The sequence below is a fragment of the Podarcis melisellensis genome, assembly GCF_964234715.1.
Source record: "Podarcis melisellensis genome assembly, chromosome: 12".
In the NCBI taxonomy this organism is placed as follows: domain Eukaryota; kingdom Metazoa; phylum Chordata; class Lepidosauria; order Squamata; family Lacertidae; genus Podarcis; species Podarcis melisellensis.
This window is the reverse complement of record NC_138544.1, coordinates 30,685,343-30,704,898: the sequence shown is the minus strand read 5'-3', so window position 1 is coordinate 30,704,898 and position 19,556 is coordinate 30,685,343. Positions and strand designations below refer to the sequence as shown.

The following is a 19,556-nucleotide window of genomic DNA, read 5'->3' as shown; positions in this document are numbered from 1 at the left end:
AGGTCTTGTGCAAGCGGAAATGCAATTTCTCTGCTGCAGCCCCTGTGCCTCATCACTGTCCCTTGACCCTCAAAAGCTTTTCATCGGTGTGGAGGCTGTCATAGGGAGGGAATGAGTCCGAAAAGCCCCACTGTGCAAGTGGAGTTCCATTCATTTGTTTCTGGATCCAGCTCAGTAACTATAGATGCCCTATTGACATTATAAAACAATTGCTTTGTGAGAACCCTGTGTGCTGCTTTGTAATTGTCAATCAGCTCCTGCCTTTCCTGATTGGACGCAAGAAGTATAGTTAATCTGGTATATTATCGTGCTATATAGTTAAGAGTTCTGACAAGGAGAAGCTTGCTCTCTTTGTATAATCATGTCTGTTTTAATTAAAATCTTTTATATAGCCGAAAGGTCACCACTCTCCATTTTCCACACCTAAATGGCAGTTTCTTTTTTTTAAGCACTGTGAATGAGGAGAAATGGATGATACTTAATGGCTAATTCACTTCCATATGCGCTTGGAAATGTAACACTAATCCTAAATTGTCTCTTTTCAGTCTCAATCTGCTGTGATGTTGAAATGTTTCATAAGTCACTAGAACCGTTAAAAATGGTAAATGTTAATCTTTTTTTTCTTATCACTTTACTGTGTAGATACTCTTCATGAGACACTACTCTGCCACAACTCATCCCCGGAGGCAGTCCTGGAAACTACTTTTATAAATGTGATTTTAAGCTGTGGATAAGACTTTCAATAGAACACAAACTAAAGGAAAACAGTGTATTTATCCCTTCCATATTCCTAGTTATGACAAATACTTGAGTTTGCTTGCCAGGTCTTGTAGAATGTAACCGATTGGTATGTTACTTGAACTGACAAGGCAGTTAATTTACTTGAATTTTTTTTTCATTGCACTAATCAGGCACATTGGTATGTGCATTTCTGGAAAATACTGGATAAATGTCTTGTCTGAAATGTTCTATTAAGTAATTTTGTCTCCCGTTGCTAGTCTTTGGCAAATGATGATGTACAGTATTTAGAGTCACTGAAGAGTGACAGGAGCCTATGGGACTTAAATACTTTATGTGATGTTGTTGAATAGGAAAAGCAATGCTTTGTCATTTGTTGGCTGCTCTACTTTTTGTGCCTCTTAATAAGCAAATTCTTATATAAATATGTTGAAGAGCTATATGTAAAAGGCTTGTTTCTGTAAAAGTGTTCAGTATAGTGGCAATCGGATATCTGTAAAAAAACATTTCATACATTCTCATGATGAAGTAAGTTTTGCTATATAATAATTGACTTTGTACCTATTAGTATGTTAAGTTGAAAGAGTCACTGAGTGAACACATTTGGCTTGAGAAGAAGGGAACCCAAATCTTGTGGCTTTGTCTCAGTGGGTTTGTGTGTTCTGGACTGGGGGTGCTTCCGTTGAAAGCCAGCAACAATTCCTATACAGTAAGCCTGCAACATATGTAGAGGTTATGTTCTGGGTGTTGTGCCTAAAGCCAAAATTGTATGTAGTCAATATACATTGTTCAGCAGTGGGTGGGTTTGCCAAACCCTTTTTCTACCTAACAGACAGTCCCTTCCCACCCTATTATTATTATTATTATTATTATTATTATTATTATTATTATTATTATGCCAAGCAGGAATAGCTGGATATGCACAAGTTAAATGTGCATAAGTTGTGGGCTTACTGCATGGTAATTTGGGGAAGAACAAAAAGCTGGTCAACCAGTGTTACTGAACAAGACATACCCAGTAGCAGTCTGTGTTTCTGTTTAAGACTTGTAATTTTTTCAGATAATTTACTAGACAGCATAAGCATTTGAAATGCTTATTTTTGCCTTTCTTTGAACAAAGCTGTTTGTGCATTTGTACCTGTAACATTGAAGTATATAAGTTGCGATCCAGCAAAGATACTCATGGGGCTGGTAGAACTGCAAGGTTCCTTTGAAATATTGATTGCTCAAAGTATTCCAGTTATCATTGTTGAAAAAGCAAGCTGCATTTTAAAGTGAAATTTGGCTTGGCTCTTCTGCAGTACAGGAAATGTCAAAGAACCCTCCCACTAGGTGGGTGTCTTCCTTATGCACACTAATCACTTTGTTGGATCACAGCCATTGTATTGAAAATCATTGGGTATATGAAAATACAGCGGTATCTTGGAGCATTTTGCAAGGTATATTTTATAACCAGAGTTATAAACCTGGAAATTAGAATAATAATAGCTGTATTAAAATAACAGGATATGATACATTAGTGTATTTTCATGGTTATGGCTAGACACTGTATCTTATTTGGATATGTTCAATAAAATAACCAGATCTCCTTGGTTATACTGTTTGAAATAAGCATTTTGTCAAGACTGTAATAACATTGTGTTCTAGATTTAAATATGCACATTAGAATCGGCTGAAAAGAGGCTAGATGCATCAAATGTTTTGGCTAAGATTTGGTATAAATGTTGGCATGTGAATATAAAACTCATTCTGCATTAAAACATTTTATATTTACATGCTTATTTACCTCTTTAAAAGAGTTTTTTCTCCAGAATGGCTGGCACAAGAGAAGGTGCAAGATGCTGGTATAGTTCTTGTGGCTGGTTGTACAGCAGACTACTATAGCCCTGATATTTCCTGTTGCAAAACAGGCTTCCACTAGTGTTGCACTGGATATCATATTAAGGAAGCAGTATTCTTGCCTTTACACTAGCTCAGCAGCCCTTGAATTAGTGGTCAGAGAACATTGACTCTGGGCCAGAAAATTTATACATTTTTTTTGTCTTAGCCTGAGTAGAGCTTAAATAGTATATATTCCTATTTAATATAAGAAGGTTGTTAGTAAATATTTGCTTAGTGATCAAGAATAACTGATATAAAAACAAATACATTAAATTGTGGGGGGGAAAGGGTGTATTGATTCCCATGCCTCAGTCCAGCCATCCAATACCAAGTAGTATGATTTTCACTATGCATGCGGAATTTACCTCTGCCTGAATTGTGTTTGTGTATTTTATTTTACATTGCCTTGGGCAGATTCATAGGAAGCAGTTGGTTTTTCTTAACATAAATACATAGATTTTACCTTAGGTGTAAGAGCAGTTGTGTTTATGTGTGTAAAGTGTTATTTGTTCACTGTGCATGTTGAACTATTTATTCGGGATGAATTTGGGAAATCATAATTAAGGTGCTTACAGACTGACCTTATATATACACACTGCTGCTTGCCTTCAGTTTTTAGACTTTGTTTCTCAGTTGAGCTTCAGAGCCCTCTTTCATAATACAGTCGTACTTCGGAAGTCAAAAGGAATCCGTTCTGGAAGTCCGTTTGACTTCCAAAACGTTTGGAAACTTAGGTGCAGCTTCCGATTGGCGGAAGTTTCTGCAGCCAATCGGAAGCCGCATTGGACGTTTGGGTTCCAAAGAATATTTGCAAACTGCAACACTCACTTCCGGGTTTGTGGCATTCGGGAACCAAAACGTTCAACTTGCAAGGCGTTCAGGATTCAAGGTATGACTGTAAAGAGGAATACAGCCCTTTCAGTTAAGAGAGATTCCTTTGACTTCATGAAAGATAAACACTGACGTTGGAAGCAGTCAAACGTTACATTGAATTCTATGCCCTCAGAATATGACTGGACTCTTTAAGTTGGACATTTTGCTCATGGCTAAAACAGGATGGCCTTAAGGGATGGCCCTTAAGGAACAGGGTTGATGCTGAAACATTTTTATGGGTTTTTTAAATGGGTGTGTTTTAAAATTCATTAGTCAAAGGGTTTGGGGGTCATCAATACATCTTTTGGTTAGCATTGTTGCTAGGTCACTACACACAAATGTTCTACAATTTTGTAGCATTCAGCAACTAACGAGTGTTACTGGACTGTAAGAAACATTGCACTGTAAAACATTAAATGCAGGTACTAAGTATCTGAAGATATATTTCTATGTAACTTTTCTTTCTGTTTCTCTTAAATTAGACTGGATTTGCTAGTGTTGTTATAATCAGATACTTCTAAAGAAAACTGCACTATTCTGTGTTGAGATGCAGTAGTGTCATTATTCAACAGGACAACTTGGGGTGTATGGAGCCAAACTGATATGTATTTGTATTGCTATTTGCAACCACTACTTGTGTAATTCATGGTGGGCTGCTAGACGTATGTTACTGGATGGGCATATGACTTTAATGCTGAAGTACAAATGCTGAAGTGAATGATGAAAAGGTTGAAGAGATCCTATGGTGTCAGGAAATAGGTGTGTTAAACTTGAAGAAGTGGTTCTAGAAATGTTCAACATAGAACGAATGCTTGAAAATTTAACAGCTGAATTCATATTCTGTATTAGAGTATCAGTAGTGGGGCAGTTTTACTAAAGAGATGCTTAGCATTCATCTTGCTTTATATCTGAGCTATCTTAATACTAACTTAGGCTTGAACCAAAAAGAAAAATTATACACACACCTGTCCAACTGCTGTCATTGCTCTAAAGCATATTTTTAACTAATATGTAGAGATGGATACTGGTGGCATGGAACAGTACTCTTGGGATCTGTGCCTGAAAGCATCTGCTTCTTGTTGCTGCATTTTAAAAGAGAGCTGGTCCATAAATTTTACGGTGGTGTAAAATCCTAAACTGGTTCAACTGTTTAAAGACATTCCAATTAGGTATTCAGATGCCCATTAAGAACAATCCTTTACTGCTTCATGTTGTGGAAATTTTGTATATCTTTTTATAAAGTCACGATACCTAGCATTGCCAACATGTATACAAAATTTACTTGTTTGCTGTTTTTATATTGTATGCTATGTGAATAATTCTGTGGGCATTGTTCCAAGGTACATGTATAAGTGAGAGAGGTTTTTATTTAACATTCTGCAAAGCAACATTTGTGAAGTTTTCTTTACAGATTAAGTTTATTAATAAAGAGTTCTTAGGAAATTACTTTGAGAGCCAAAGATGGTTGTAGCTGTCTTATGAATGCAGGATTCTTCTTTATATATATATTATTCTTCAGAGCTTAGATTCTCTGCAGTGACTTACAAATATGCAAAAAAAACCATTTTTCTTTAGCTCTTCATTTAGACAAGCCCAGGTCCTCCTCCCCACCCCCATGTTCATTGTAAGACTTCTGCAGGCCAGCTGATAAGATTCCCTCCTCTGCAGGTAGGCACAATGTAATGAAATTGGACGTGCATGCTAGGCTTTGTAAATAGAATGAGATTGACCCCCAGCCATTATCTCATTTATCTGATTTACATGGTAAAATCAGGATCTACAGTATTGATTAGAACATAATTAGCTAATTATGAGCAGGAAAATACAGACTTATGTGGGGTTTAAGCACAGCAGGCTGAAGTGCTGAAAGATTTCCAAGGGCATGAGCAGATGGAGATCACTTTATTAAAGAACAAAACAGACGTGTTTCAGGTATGGAAGTGTCTAATCAACTTCCCCTGCTGTGCCGAGATACTTGACCTCAATTCAGTATTTTTGTTTGTGAAAAACTATTTTCTGTCAGCTGCTAATTTTTTTAAAAAAATATTATTTAACCTCTCAATCTGACTGAGACAAATAGTAGAGCTGTTTCTACTTCTGTTTCTCTATCCAGTTTACAGTGTTTACAGGGCTATTGCTTCCATAAGCCAAGGTGAGCCTCTTGGCTCAGTCAGTGGCTTGGGAAGGGTAGTGGATCATGCCCAGCCACCCCTGCTGCTAGGACATCTCCAGGGCTGTCCATAGAGATATGTCTGCATCTCTGCCATTGTGCACCAGCTCCATCCAGGAAAGAAAAGACTAAGGTTGGGCTTGGGTGTGCGTGCTAGAACCTGCCATCCGGTTGCCGTGGCAAATGTAATAGAAGTTTTAATTTATTCATAAGCTTTAAATAGTATATTTGCTGCTGCAGTGAAGCACCCAATGGCAGTCCTAGAGGTGTCCTTAGCTGTTTTGCCCAGTCTTCCTAGAGGTTCATTGGGAGGAGATGACCACCCAATAAGCTTGTCAGAGCAGCTGTGCTGCCACTGTATTGGGGGTAGGGGAGCCACAGTGAGGAAGATGAGGTCATAGTGCCATTTGCTAGTCTGCCTCAGACATCTTGGGCTGGTTGTGGCTGTTTAAAACTAGAATTTAACAACTTGGCTGACTATCTGGCATTAAGGATAAAACCGATTTAGTTCTGATTTACAGTATCACGTTTAGTAGTTATTTAACCAAATACATCGTTTTAACATTTTCATCTCAATTTTTTTTAAAAAAATAAGAAACAGAGGGCTTAAATCTTGTAGCCTGAACTTAGCGCTTGCTATGTGTCAACTGCAACCCTAGCAAAATGCCAGAAGCAAGTTACATTATCCTACTGGCATTAGTTAAACACAATCACAGCAGTATTTGAAATTAAGCTGCCAGCGTTCAGACATTTGAGGTTTGCGACTCTCATAGAATAGACTCCTGTCTGCCATGCAGCTAATGGCCTGGACTGCGCATTACAGTAAGCCATGGTTTGTGACAGAGGTGGGGAACCTCATGCTCAGTGGCCAAATGTGGCCTTCCAAGTCCCTTGAAAATCTCCCCAGGCCATAACCTTCACTGACCCTGCTTCTCACCCTTAGTGTTTTTGTTTGGCTTGAATTTAGCCTTGAACTCTGGCAGCGCCTTCCTCTTGTCTGTGTGAAGGACAAAGAGGAGGAAATTAGCCTACTGTACAAAGCTAGAATTTTCATTTGTTGCTCTGCCACCTTTTCCTGTGGTCCCATCCACCACTGACATGTGCGTAGCAGGAAATCTTGGTCTTGATTTGAAAAATAAAATAAAAAATCCCACCCCTGATTTATGGCTTACTGTGAATGAACAACCATCACTTCTGCTTCTGGCCAGGAGAAATGAGCCCTGGTGGCAAGGCTGCACTTGTGACTTGTTTCTCCCAAACAACCACATGCAGTAAGCTAGTAACAAAACAACAGACACTGATGTTCCTGCAATGCTAAGCTAGTTTCCTTCTCACCCACTGTGACAACAACAGAGACAGGGGAGAAGCTAAGCGGGGATTTTCAAGCAGTGTGCACCAGCACTTTGCTCATTCACATTAATTTGACGTGCAAATCAGACCATAGTGGGGTGAAAAATGAAGCACTTTTGGGAGCAACCTGTGCTTTTGCCCTTCAGTCGAAAAACATTTCTCCTCTGGTGCATTTCTTCCAGTGGGTGTTACTCTCAGGGCCCTACCATGGGGAAAAACATCTGAACTGAAGCAGCAAGTTGTCTGGGTGACAGAAATTGTCAGGAAGAATGTGGGTTCAACTTTCATCTTTTCTACCCATTCACTCAAAATATCTTCTGCCCCATCCCCTGCTTCATATTAACTGGGCAGAAGAAATTGCTTCGTATACCAGGGGCAAATATGGCTGTATCATTTCAGATTTTGTAGGCATGGTTCAGACATAACTGTCTCAATCTAATGAACAATGGCTGTGAAGACAATAGGTTTTTTAAAGCCATAGTTTCTCATTAAATCAGACAAGTATGGTTTAACCTCTTGAGTGCAAACTATAACATAAATGGGGAATCTGATCCTGGTTCACACATTATGAAGTGCAAGGAACGAGAGGTGGTGGGGAGCATGTTCCTGATCAAATAAGCTATAATTTTTTAGACCAAGAGAGTTATGTCTGGTCTGTGCCTATGGTGAATGAACATGGTATGATGAAGCTGCCATTGCCCATGATGTTCACAGTAATTTCTTTGTCCAATTTTCAGGTTTTTGTAGTTCTTCAAAAACCTATTTTCCCAAAGAGAACAAGACAGGAAAAAAAATAAGCCTGTGCACCATATGGGCAGCGATGGCTCTATCATGCCACCTTCAACTCTCCAGGAAAGAAGCCTCCAGGTCCTTAATTTATTTTATGTGTTTACTTCAAATGTCTTGTTCTCTAACGTATAAAAGAAACTGGTTGAATTTGGAAAATACACCAACCTTACCAGAAAACAAGCTAGCATTTAAAAACTGGTGGGTGGGAGCTAGTTTTCAACTTTAAGAACTTTATATATAAATAACCAGCACCCTGCAAATTCTGATTTGGAAATTGTCTAAAGTCTCCACACTTGAGTAATAGATGCCGCTTTGAAACCATGCCATAGTTAGCTTTATTATGTTGTTTGTTATATTTGTGTTGAAAAAATATTATGTATATTTACAGTTTTCCCTTTACAAACATGAATTTCGTTTGTTTCTTCAGCAGCTCTTCGGCATTGTTGTTCAGTGTAAACTATTTCTTTCATTCTTTAAAACATTTTTTATTGCATCTTTTGCTTGTAGTCTCCATGATGACTTGTTTTTACCATACTTGGTAGTGATAGTTATTACAGCAGATATTTCAGCTTTCTACAGTCTTTCTAACTTTTCTGAGAAAGGATGACTTCTGGGGAATACAAGTGCTTTGTAACTTTGGCAGTTCACATGTGTCATCAGAGTTTAAAAACAAGCCATGGTTTATTGTGAAATCATACTAAACCATAGTTTTTTAATAACAAGGGTATACAAACCACACTTATATTTTGATTTGCTTATACTTTTGAATCACTTTCCTTCTTGTGGTGGCATCAAGAGTCATCTCGGCGGGAAAAAACAATATTGTGAAGTTGTATATTGTGAAGTTGTACCACAAAAAATGTTTTCTGCGTGGTTTAATCTGAGCCGTTGGTTTCTTGGAGTTTGGTAGCTGGGAAGGAGGAGTTCCCTTCCACCAGGTTGGCTAGTGATGCTTTGTAAGCTAGCTATTCCCTGTACTATGCACCCCTCTTGTTTCCCCTTAGAGGTATTTGCTCTGTACACTTTTTCATTAAGCTAGCTTCTCCAGGTGATGAATAATCAGAACCTTTGTATAAGCAGAACAGTGGTGCAGTTAGGCCACTTTAGACTTTGTCTTACATGATACTGTGTATAATTTCCCTTACTTTAATATGTGGTAAGCCAGGCATCTTGCATTGCGGCCAAGGGGAGGGATGGACGGATGGGGCTTCCTGCTCATTCTTCTGAGTGGGGATTTCTCTCCCTGATAGTACCATTGGTGCATCAATAAACAACATTTTTAAAAAGCAAAGGCTCGCTAACTGGGATTTTGCCCTTCCCAACCATTGTTTGACATGTAGAAAGTACATTGCTAGTCCCCTTGTTCAAAATTCTTAGACTTATTCTCACATAAGATAAGCAAATCTTTTTGTTCAAAGGTAATTTAAAGGAGCGGGGGATCTATTCTGTTAGCTTTTCCCCCTTACAGTCTCTGTCATGAAGTACTTACTTTAATATATGTTGAATTGGGTTAATCTGTATATAAATGTGATTTCAAATGCTATCTCTCGGTGGTATAAAATCAAATTGACATTAAAAAAATTTTTTTTGCTAAAGTATCAAACCTTATGTTTATTTTGCTAGTTCTTTATGTGATGAAATGGAATTAAATCAGTTTTGAAAATGCATGGTGAAGTGAAGGCAGCTACTTGTGAAAAAATATGTCTCAGTTCATTGTACTTTTCTTCCTGTTAGCTGCTGCCATGTAGTTTACTTATATTGTATACTGTAAATGTCCTTTGACCTAAGCAGTGCAGTTTTACTTGAAATAAGAGTAACAGAGATCAATGGGATTTATACCCCAAAACAGAGCCCAGGATTGCAGCCTTTTGACAAAACAAACACACCACTTCTTATAAAGGTGGTTTTTTCAGAGGTATCGAAGCAGTCTTCAACAAGAAGAACTAGGAAAACTGTTTCATTATTTTCTTCGTTCTGGCTTATTTATTTGTCATTCTTGTTTCCTACCCATCCTCCCGTAAGGGAGTTCAGGGCAGCTAACAGCATAATTAAACAACACAGATAATACAATGCAATTAATAATCTAACATCTTCAGAAAAACAGCAGCAGCGAAAATTTCCAGTATAGGTCCTAACACCAATGAAGCCCAGTGGGTTTTCCCAATACTCCTAAGTGTGGTCCAGGTGGTGGACTTGGGCGGGAGTTTATAGTGCCATCACTGAAAACATCCTCTCTTATGTTTCTGCTTTTCTCACCTCTCCAACAGGTGGGATGATGAGCAGGAAGCATCCTACAGATTGTAAAAACTTAGCACAGAAAATAGCTAAGGTTGAATTTTAAAACCTAAAAACATTTGAAAGCCTTCAGAGTGCAAATTATGTTTCTGTAAATACTTCTTTACAAATTCAAATTGAGGGGGGAAATAAGTCAACATACAGTAAACAAAGTACCTGAATATGTGAGGGAAATGCTGCAAGCACTTATGTCCTTATCCAGAATCTCATGTGTGCTGTGATACTTATTTATTACATGTCAGGGGCTGCATGGCATCTTTACTTCATCATTACCAAATGGTTTATTCCAATTAATTTAGAAGTATGCAGTCATACCTTGGATCCCAAAAGCCCTGGAACTCGGACATTATGGCTCCTGAACTCCACAAACCCAGAAGTGATTGTTCCAGCTTGTGAATGTTCTTTTGGAACCTGAACGTCTGACGGGGATTCCGCTGCTTCTGATTGGCTGCAGGAACTTCCTGCAGCCAATCAGAAGCCGCGATTTGGTTTCCGAACATTATGGAAGTCGAACAGACTTCCAGAACGGATTCCGTTTGACTTCCAAGGTACGACTGTATCACCACAAAGCATTTTAATCTTTCACTACGCCATCTACAAGATTTGGCCTAAACAGTCAAATCTGGATTTGGACACTTGAAATCTGTCATAGACTCTATCTAGAGTGAGTCTACAACGATTCCCTTCCTGTTTGAGTCTCCCTTCAGCATATTCAGCTATGCTTCAATGTATTACAGTTCTTGGAAAACTTTTAATGCACGAAGCAGAATTGTTTGCAACATTTTTAGCTGCTATAATAGTCTTAATACAAATAAGTTTCTGGACTTTGCATGTTCTGGTTGTGTTGATAACCCTTATTTTATTTTCTATGGATTTGAATTTGATACTGAATATTGAAGAAATGTATCTCTTTCTTATGTAGGTGCGATGAATGCAGGCTCTGCTATCATTTTGGCTGTTTGGACCCTCCCTTGAAAAAGTCTCCGAAACAAACTGGTTATGGGTGGATTTGTCAAGAGTGTGACTCTACATCCTCCAAAGTAAGTTAAAAAGTCTTGTGAAAATGCAGAAAAAGTGAATGTTTAGAAGATGTTTTTCACAACTCATTGCAGGTTTATATATGAATAAGAAGGTTTTTTTTTAAAAAAAAAGAATAATAAGGGCTTACTTCAATCTGTTGCTGTTATTCTGTTTTACTATTTCAAGAATAGGAAACTGCATAGCTGATTGGTTTGATAAAGAGTAATTCAATGTTTTGAAAACTATTTTATAGTCCAAAATTATTCAGTTTTGTTGTACAGTCATTTAATTGTTGACTATTTTACACTTTTAACATTTAATGATTGTTTACAGAGCATAGTCCAATGTTAATATTACTCTGATGTTACAACGAAATCGATGGATTAATGTAACTTGTCCATTCAGTGGATCTGCTCTAAGTATGATTTAGTTAGATATTGCTCATATGATATTGCTATGCCATTTTAAACAGTCTATGTTTTATATATTTTAGTTCATAGTTAATCTGCTTTCTTCTAATCTGTAAAAACATTTAAAGAGACAGTGGACATTTAATTGGGAAAATGTGAATATACTTTTGCTGACTCTACTTCAGAACTTCTAATATGTGTATGCAATTAGATGGCCAGTGTACAGTTTATATAAATGGTCTGTATCCTGAAAGGGAGACTTGGCCAGTATACTGTTTAAAAAGATTTATTTACTAAACGTATTTGAATCAGTAACCATAGAAAATCCAGAAGGCAAAAATGTGTTTTTAATTTGCAGTTTTCTTCTACAAATTAAAGAATAATTAGTTTACTGCAAAGCCAGTTATTAATAAAATCAGTCTTCCTTAAGAAGATACAATTTTGGTATAGAATCATTTAAAGCTCACTGTGGCTTGCACATCTGAGCCTTTAAAAAGGCACTTGAAAGCAGTGTTCAATGTCCGGATGAATTAAAACAGATATACAAATCTAGACAGCCCTTAAACCTGAAACAGTTTTTCTATAATATGAATTTAAATTCTCTGTTAGTCACTGAGGACTTCTTCCTAAAAACATTATATCTTGAAGACAGCAGAACTTTGATATGACAAAACTGTAGATTGTTGCATTGCTTTCAGCGTGGGCCAGTTTAACTACCATTTAAATGAGCACACGGTACCAGAAAAATTGTCTTATGAGGACTCCTTGTGGCTCTGTATAGTTACATCAGGGTTGTCACTTTAAGGCAATGTTTTAGTCATTTTGAAAAACCTCGTGATCTTCTGTACAATCTGCCTTGCTGAATAACACCTTACTTTAGATGAAAGTTGTTTTGCAAGAGCTTAGGAATTTTTTTAACGGAGCCTTTTAGTACATCTATGCATAGTGTACCTTTAATACCTTTTGGGTGCTTGTGAGTTCTGCAAAGGCTTGTGCTTCCTCCAGAGAATGCTGTTACCACAGGCACACTGATATTTCTAGCTGGGTTAAAACCAGGGGAGGGGAGCGGGGGGGGGGGGGAGGAAACACTGGATCTAGCAGGCCAACTCAGTGGATGGGGTTCAGCTCTTTCCTATCTTGCTGCTGATGCACAAGTCTCTGCTTTCCAGCCCCAAATGGCAAAGTGAGAAAGTGAAAGTAACACCTTGCAGGAAACCACCTATTGCCTTTGCCCTTGAACTTCTTTAGATTGCGGTCTTAGCATAAAACTTACTCACATGCAAGCACAGGAAGTTGAGTGGCCTTATGCATTTTCCCTGAATGACTTACAAAAGAATTGCAAACTACAGTTGCCAACACCTCCGCTTTCTTTCCACCTGTAAATCCTATTTTCAGTAAGTGTCATTTAGGTGCTAGAGCAGTGAAATAGCACTGGGTTTTTAGGTTTAGCCAAAGCAACCTTCTCCTTGTCAGCAGAGAAATCAGATTTGGAAAGTATCTTTTCCTAAATGAAGATCAAGAAGGGAAAGTTAAATGTCTTCTCTTTCATCTAAAGCACTAGCCCAGTGGTGGCCAAACTTGGCCCTCCAGCTGTTTTGGGACTACAGTTCCCATCATCCCTGACCACTGTTCCTGTTAGCTAGGGATGATGGGAGTTGTAGTCCCAAAACAGCTGGAGAGCCAAGTTAGGCCATCACTGCACTAGCCCAATGTAAAACGTAATGTAAATTAACAAATACTAACAATTTATTGTTAGAATAGACTCATCTCTGACTTTCTTTTGAATGGAAATCTGTATCATTCAAGAAAAAGTAAGCCAAGACTTAGTTACCAAAGGTTACCCTGTCAGGAATCTCTCCTATACAAGTGTATAACTAAAAAGGGTACGCATATTCTTTAGTACAATCTGTAGCCCTGTATTCATGATGAAAATATCAGTATCAGTCAGCCACTGATTGTTGCTTCTGTCTTGATAAATTTAAAAATGTGATTTTTCAGATAAGGACAAATGCTTTTTATTTAGAGGCGGTAAACATTATTAAATGTTTATATTTTTCACCGATATAGACGGCATACTTTTGTTCAGAATATGCCATGCAGCTCTCCTGCAATCTTGTCAAGTTATTTCCCCACCAGCATAACATATTCCCATATTACCCCAGCTGTCAAATAATGACAGTGACTTTGCTTGAGGGCATGAGGGCAGCATCTTTTCTGCTAGCAATACCGTCACTTTTATGGAATGGGTGATACTTACCACAAAGGTCTGACAAGCTTTCTCATCTCAACAAAGTTGGAGAAAATGTGTTTTAAAAAAGAAAGGAAAAAACCCCCGAATATATACATTTCTATAACTTCCCCTCCCTTTCTTTCAAAAAAAGAATACTTGGTTTTTACAGAGCTGCTAACTTTCAGTGTTCTCATGATACTGAGTAGATGATATATTTGCTTCCCTTTTAAGAGCCAGTTCATTTACTTTCTCAAGCATTTGTTGTCAAACGTGTATATAAATGGCAGAGCTGTCTTGGAAATAAGTTCTACTGTGTTCAGTGGAGTTACTCTGAGGTAAGCCAGCCACTTCACAGAAAACTTCTAACACAGTGTTAAGTGCTAAAGGAAAGGCTCCACTTGCACATGTATCTGTCAGCAAGCTAGAGTAAGAGAGAGTATTTATGTATTTTTGACTGTGTTTTAATAATTTGCCGTTAATTTGCCTCTCCGACTAGCTGCCTGTATGTGTAACTATGCGTGGGCATCGTTCAAAAATAATCTATTATAGCTAAGCAACTTCATGGAGAACTAACTGAAAACCCATTGAAAAATTAAGGCATACAGTTTTTAGGAGGAAAGTAATATTTTGATGGGTCTTGCAGAGAGTACATTATAGATCCTTATCAGACTTGTTGCAGTCCACATGGCCAAACACCTAGCCCACATTTGGGCTGCTAAAGGGCACATTGCTCCAGTTATCTCTCTTCATCCATTGGGCACAAAACTGGGCCCTGCCAGAAGGTGGGAAATTATACTTAAGGGGCTAGAAATATATAACTTGTCAGTCAAAATTAACATTGTTTTGCATTCATATTTGAAATTATAAAGCAAATTATAAAGGGCTTTTCTTGCTATTTAGTGCAGTTTACACGCAGCATTGATTATTTCACTACACTGTTAGAATACATTTAATTGGCCCTCTATTATAGGTGGGTAAAGATTAAATATTTTATGTATCATTTGTTCTTAGAGTATTTGTGTTAGAAGAACTTAGGCATTCTTGGTTTTCTGGAATTTGTTCCAGTGTATTTCAAATCTAAGAACTTAACTTGATAGACAACTGTGAGATGTGGAAAGCTTTTAAAAGCACAGGCTGTATTGCACACGTTTTAGTTTTAGTCAAACTCTACAGATATGTAGACGATGCTATCCAGAACTGATGCTATCTAGTACAGATTTTATAAAACAGCTAAAAAATTGAATACTAATTGTATGAAGTTCCGTGGATGGGATAATTGTGTCTTGGCTGTTTGTATGGTGGGCAGATGGGAGAGTACTACAGTCACCGCACTTGTTTCCTCTGTTGTCTCTCTGCTGTACAAAGAGCTTTGTGGTGACAGCCAGATGCCTTGGAATTGGTATATGGGTCAGTTTCAATATCACATCCAGCCATAAGGTGTTGCACATGGAACTTTTGGTGCCATGGGCCATTCAAACTAGTAATCCTTATTGGCAACAAAAACCTTTATAACAAAAACAGCTTTCTTACTGAACTCCTAGCACAGGGATGGGAAACATGTCCTCCAGATGTTGCTGGACTACAACGCCCATCATTCCTGACCATTGACAAAGGACACTTAATATTTAAAAACTTGTATCCCCAGATTACATGATTTCTGTGTGTCCAGGATCTACAAGGCAAAAGTTGTCTCCAGGCGCTGATGCGAGTAGTCCTAGGAATGTAGGGACTTGATTTAACCTTGCTGCCACCAAAACAGGCACTTTAAAAAACCCACAATGTTCAGTAGTTCTAGTCCCAGTGGTTTCTGGTGTTTCTTCCTTAATGGGGTACCTCAAAGAAGTCAAAATTTTCGTTTAGTTACTCTCTATCTGTTCACTTTGGATCTGACTGAGTACAGTGGTGCTTCGCTAGACGAAATTAATCCGTTCCGCAATTCTCTTCGTCTAGCGGTTTTTTCGTCTTGCGAAGCAAGCCCATTGACAGCTTAGCGGATTAGTGCTAGAGCTGTCAAGCGGCTTCCAGTGATCAGCTGTTAAGCGGCTTAGCGGCTTAGGAAAAGGGCAAAAAAAGCAAAAAAAAAGCCGCCAGAGGACGCAAGATTTTTTCGTCTTGTGAAGCAACCCCATAGGGAAATTCGTTTTGCGAAGCGCCTCCAAAACGGAAAAACCCTTTCGTCTAGCGGGTTTTTCGTCTTGCGAGGCGTTCGTCTTGCGGGGCACCACTGTAACTAGTGTGCTGTTTGCAAAGCTCTTTCCCCTTAGCCTTAAGACTTCAGATATGTAGGTCCTGAAAAGAGCGTCTACTAAAAGGCTGGAGCATCTGAGCAAAATATACAGGGAATAAAGAACACACTTGCCTCATCCCTTGGGATTAACTGGACCCATTTTATTCTGTAGGTGCACAGTGGTAGAATTTTAACAAATTACTGTAGTCCAACTGATAAAGGCATTTGAGAGGACAACTCTTTCTAGCTCACTTAATAAATATGGCTGGCTTGATGATATACCTGAATGAACAGAAGGCCTATAAGACAGCATTGTGTCCAGCTTGGTCTCATATTCCACAGTCAGTTTCAGCTCTGATTCCTAATAAGGGAACATGCGTATTCAAGCCCTTGGACTGCAATAACCTCTAAAATAAGAAAGCAATATTGCTGCTTCCAGAGCCAATACAGACATCTCTTTGACAGAAATACTTTGATTCTCCCCTTGCCATATCCTCCTGGAATTGATCATGAAGATGCTCTGTTACCATCTTCATACACGCCAACCTGGCATGTTGTTGTTTGTTTTCAGCAGTTACGCCTATCTTTTATTCTGTGTTTGGTTTTTGGCAAAAAAGAAAAAAGATACACTTCTTTGGTGGGCACTACTTTCTCACATCAGCTGATAATCTTTCTTTTTGTGAGTAAATAGTAACCTTTGCTATGACATATTAGGATGAAGCATTCATTCTCTTCCTGTTTCTTTCCTGTAGTCTTCCACAGTCTTGGAATCTTGATATTTTGCTCATAGTTAACAAAGTGTGTGCTTACCTTTCTCCCATTGAAACCAATGCAGCTTAAAAGTGCTTAACTGGATCTTGCACTGTGCTTTTCATTTCTACTAACTGCAAAATGCCTTATGTGTTAAATATAGGGTGAAGTGGATGGAATGAAACACAAGTATCAGGTAACTGTTAAAACATGTAAAACCAGATCTCTGTTATGCACTTCAAATGATAGTGGTTGCTGGAAAAGATACATACATTTACTTTAGCATGAATACTTAAAAACAGCTTTTGAAATAATGCTAATGATTTTGCATTATGGTATCATATGTATATAAGAGCACATATCCTTAAGATAATTGTGCGTGCAGTGCAGTGTGGAGCCAGGAGAGATTACATTGAGTGGATATGAAGCCAGGTATATCTTTTATTACTGGCACAGTCATAACATTTTGCAGTACAAAGAAGCCCGTGCCATGAAATGAAAAGGAGCTTGCTTCAAGGAATAAAATAGGAGGAGCTATTGTAGGGCAAGGGTGAGCACACGTCTGTGTCTGCTACACATGGGCAAATCCTAAGATTTGTGGCTGCAGCCCCTTTGCTTGCAAGATGCTGTTGGTCATTGCAAAGTTTCCTAAACATTTCAGGCAGACTTCCCTCGCACCCCAAGGCTCATGAGTGATTTACCATACATGTGCATCAAATATGGCTGCATCCTTTTGCTTTGATGTACCACCATAAGGAACTGAAATTCATTAACCGGCTAAGCTTCAGGTTTTCAATCAGATCATAATCCCCTACATCCCAAAACTGCATGCCTTCATTTCTGTAGAGCATGTGTTACTTGGGGAATTAACTTATGAAAATGCCTTCACTGAGACACATGACCATTTGCACGGCCTTGTTTACCATTAATCATATTTCATCAACTTTACCTGGTGGGGGGAACTCTACCTAGGAATTGTGATTCTCCGTGCTATGTACTCTCAAGAGTCAGACAAAACCAACCGAAGCCTAGTACCTTGTACCTGGAGGGAGATATTTGATCACATAGAATAGACCCAGCTGAAGCACAGTATTGTCTATGTCCAGCTATGGGTTTGTGCTAATGAGCAGACATTTGAATAACTGCTAAACTGCCAATCTTCCAAGTGTTCACTCAGCTTTCGTTGTGCACTGTCTGACTTGGCCTTAACCCCTAAGTTCTGTGCAGTAATGATGCTTTGAATGTATACCCACAAACACATGTTCAGTGAGTGCTCTTGTGAAAATCTTCACAAGTAATTTTGACCTAAACACCAGTAAATTTTTGCACCAGGGTCCCTTTCCAGGGACATGGAATGTTGACATTGTAAAAATTCAAGTGCAAACTTCTGAGGGTCTGACATCCTACTATGGTGTCAGACTGTATCCAGAAGGGTCAGTGGTGTCCTATTCCTCAAAGAACAGCTGGCAGTTCTAAACTATTATCATAATGGAAATGGATCCTCATATTGGAAAATTCATTTAACCAAAGTCAAACAGCTACTAGAATATCAAAGTGTTCCAAATACTTAATACCATAGTTACCAGCAGCGCTCTGATGAAAAATGTCAAAGTTCTGCCTCCTCTCTTCCCCTAGTAATGTGATTCTCTGAAGTGTGATGCAGCTGCTTTAAAAGTGAATGAAATCTTAGATGTCATCCAGTGGAAGTAATAGTTCCTGTCTATTCAGCTCTGGTCAAGCTGCATCTGGAATATTGTGCCCGGTTCTGGGTGCCACATGTGAACAAGAGCAGTGAGAAACTGATGTGTGTTCCAAGAAGGGCATCCTGGATGGTAATGGATCTGGCAAGTCCTATGGCAGGGGGGGTGGGCGGGAATTGAAAGAGTTGGGTAGAAGATTGCAGGTAGCCATGATAATGATCTTTAAATATCTGGAGAGCTGCCATGCAGAAGAAGAAGCAGATCTATTCTCTGTTGATTCTCAACTTTTGTATATACTTAAAGACATGTGGGTGGTTATATTTGTAACATCATTAGCCTTTGTCTCCTGTAGCAGGAAAAATTGAAGCCCCCCTTGGGCTACTATTTTAATTTTCCACAATGCCCCAGAGAAAGCTAAATCAGAGGCATTATGGGAAGAAAATTGTAGTGGAGGTTTTAAATTGCCTGTTGCTGACCGCAGCATAGCTGCCAACTACAAGATAAGTAGGGATGCGTGTGGTGCTGTGGGTTAAACCACAGAGCCTAGGTCTTGCCGATCAGAAGGTCGGTGGTTCGAATCCCCGTGATGGGGTGAGCTCCCGTTGCTTGGTCCGTGCTCCTGCCCACCTGGCAGTTCGAAAGCACCTCAAAGTGCAAGTAGATAATAGGTACCGCTCCGGCGGGAAGGTAAACGGCGTTTTCATGCGCTGCTCTGCTTCACCAGAAGCGGCTTAGTCATGCTGGCCACATGACCCGGAAGCTGTACCCCGGCTCCCTTGGCCAATAAAGCGAAATGAGTGCCGCAACCCTGGAGTCAGTCACGACTGAACCTAATGGTCAGGGGTCCCTTTACCTTTAGAAGATAAGGTCTCTGGGACCTGCTGTCGTAAAAGAGGGCCCACAAAAGGGCACTTTTCCAGGATTCCCTAAAATCTGAAGCCAGCCCTTTTCTCACATCCTGTTTTGCTGGGCATGTAGAAAATAGATACAGCTGTTTTGACTGTCAGCAGACACTCATTCCCACTTTGAGCAATGAAGGATCGAGTGCCCTTTGCAGCAAATGCCACCACCTGCATAATTTAGAAACACAGGTGTGGCGGGGAGAGAGAGATGGTACAGGAAG

General features: G+C 39.0%; 1 protein-coding gene across 9 annotated transcripts in view; it reads left to right on the top strand.

The window, feature by feature from the left end:
- PHF14 (PHD finger protein 14) overlaps positions 1-19,556 on the top strand; it is a 136,600-nt gene that overhangs the window by 66,861 nt on the left and 50,183 nt on the right. For 5 of the 9 annotated variants that reach the window (XM_081882809.1, XM_081882813.1, XM_081882811.1 and 2 more), the window contains 2 exons: positions 11,019-11,136; positions 16,897-16,929. In XM_081882809.1, coding sequence (XP_081738935.1) covers positions 11,019-11,136; positions 16,897-16,929 — 151 coding nt within the window. Of the gene's footprint in view, positions 1-642; positions 2,512-11,018; positions 11,137-15,401; positions 15,646-16,896; positions 16,930-19,556 lie in introns of those variants that run through there. The other 4 variants (XM_081882814.1, XM_081882810.1, XM_081882815.1 and 1 more) reach the window with 3 other exon arrangements.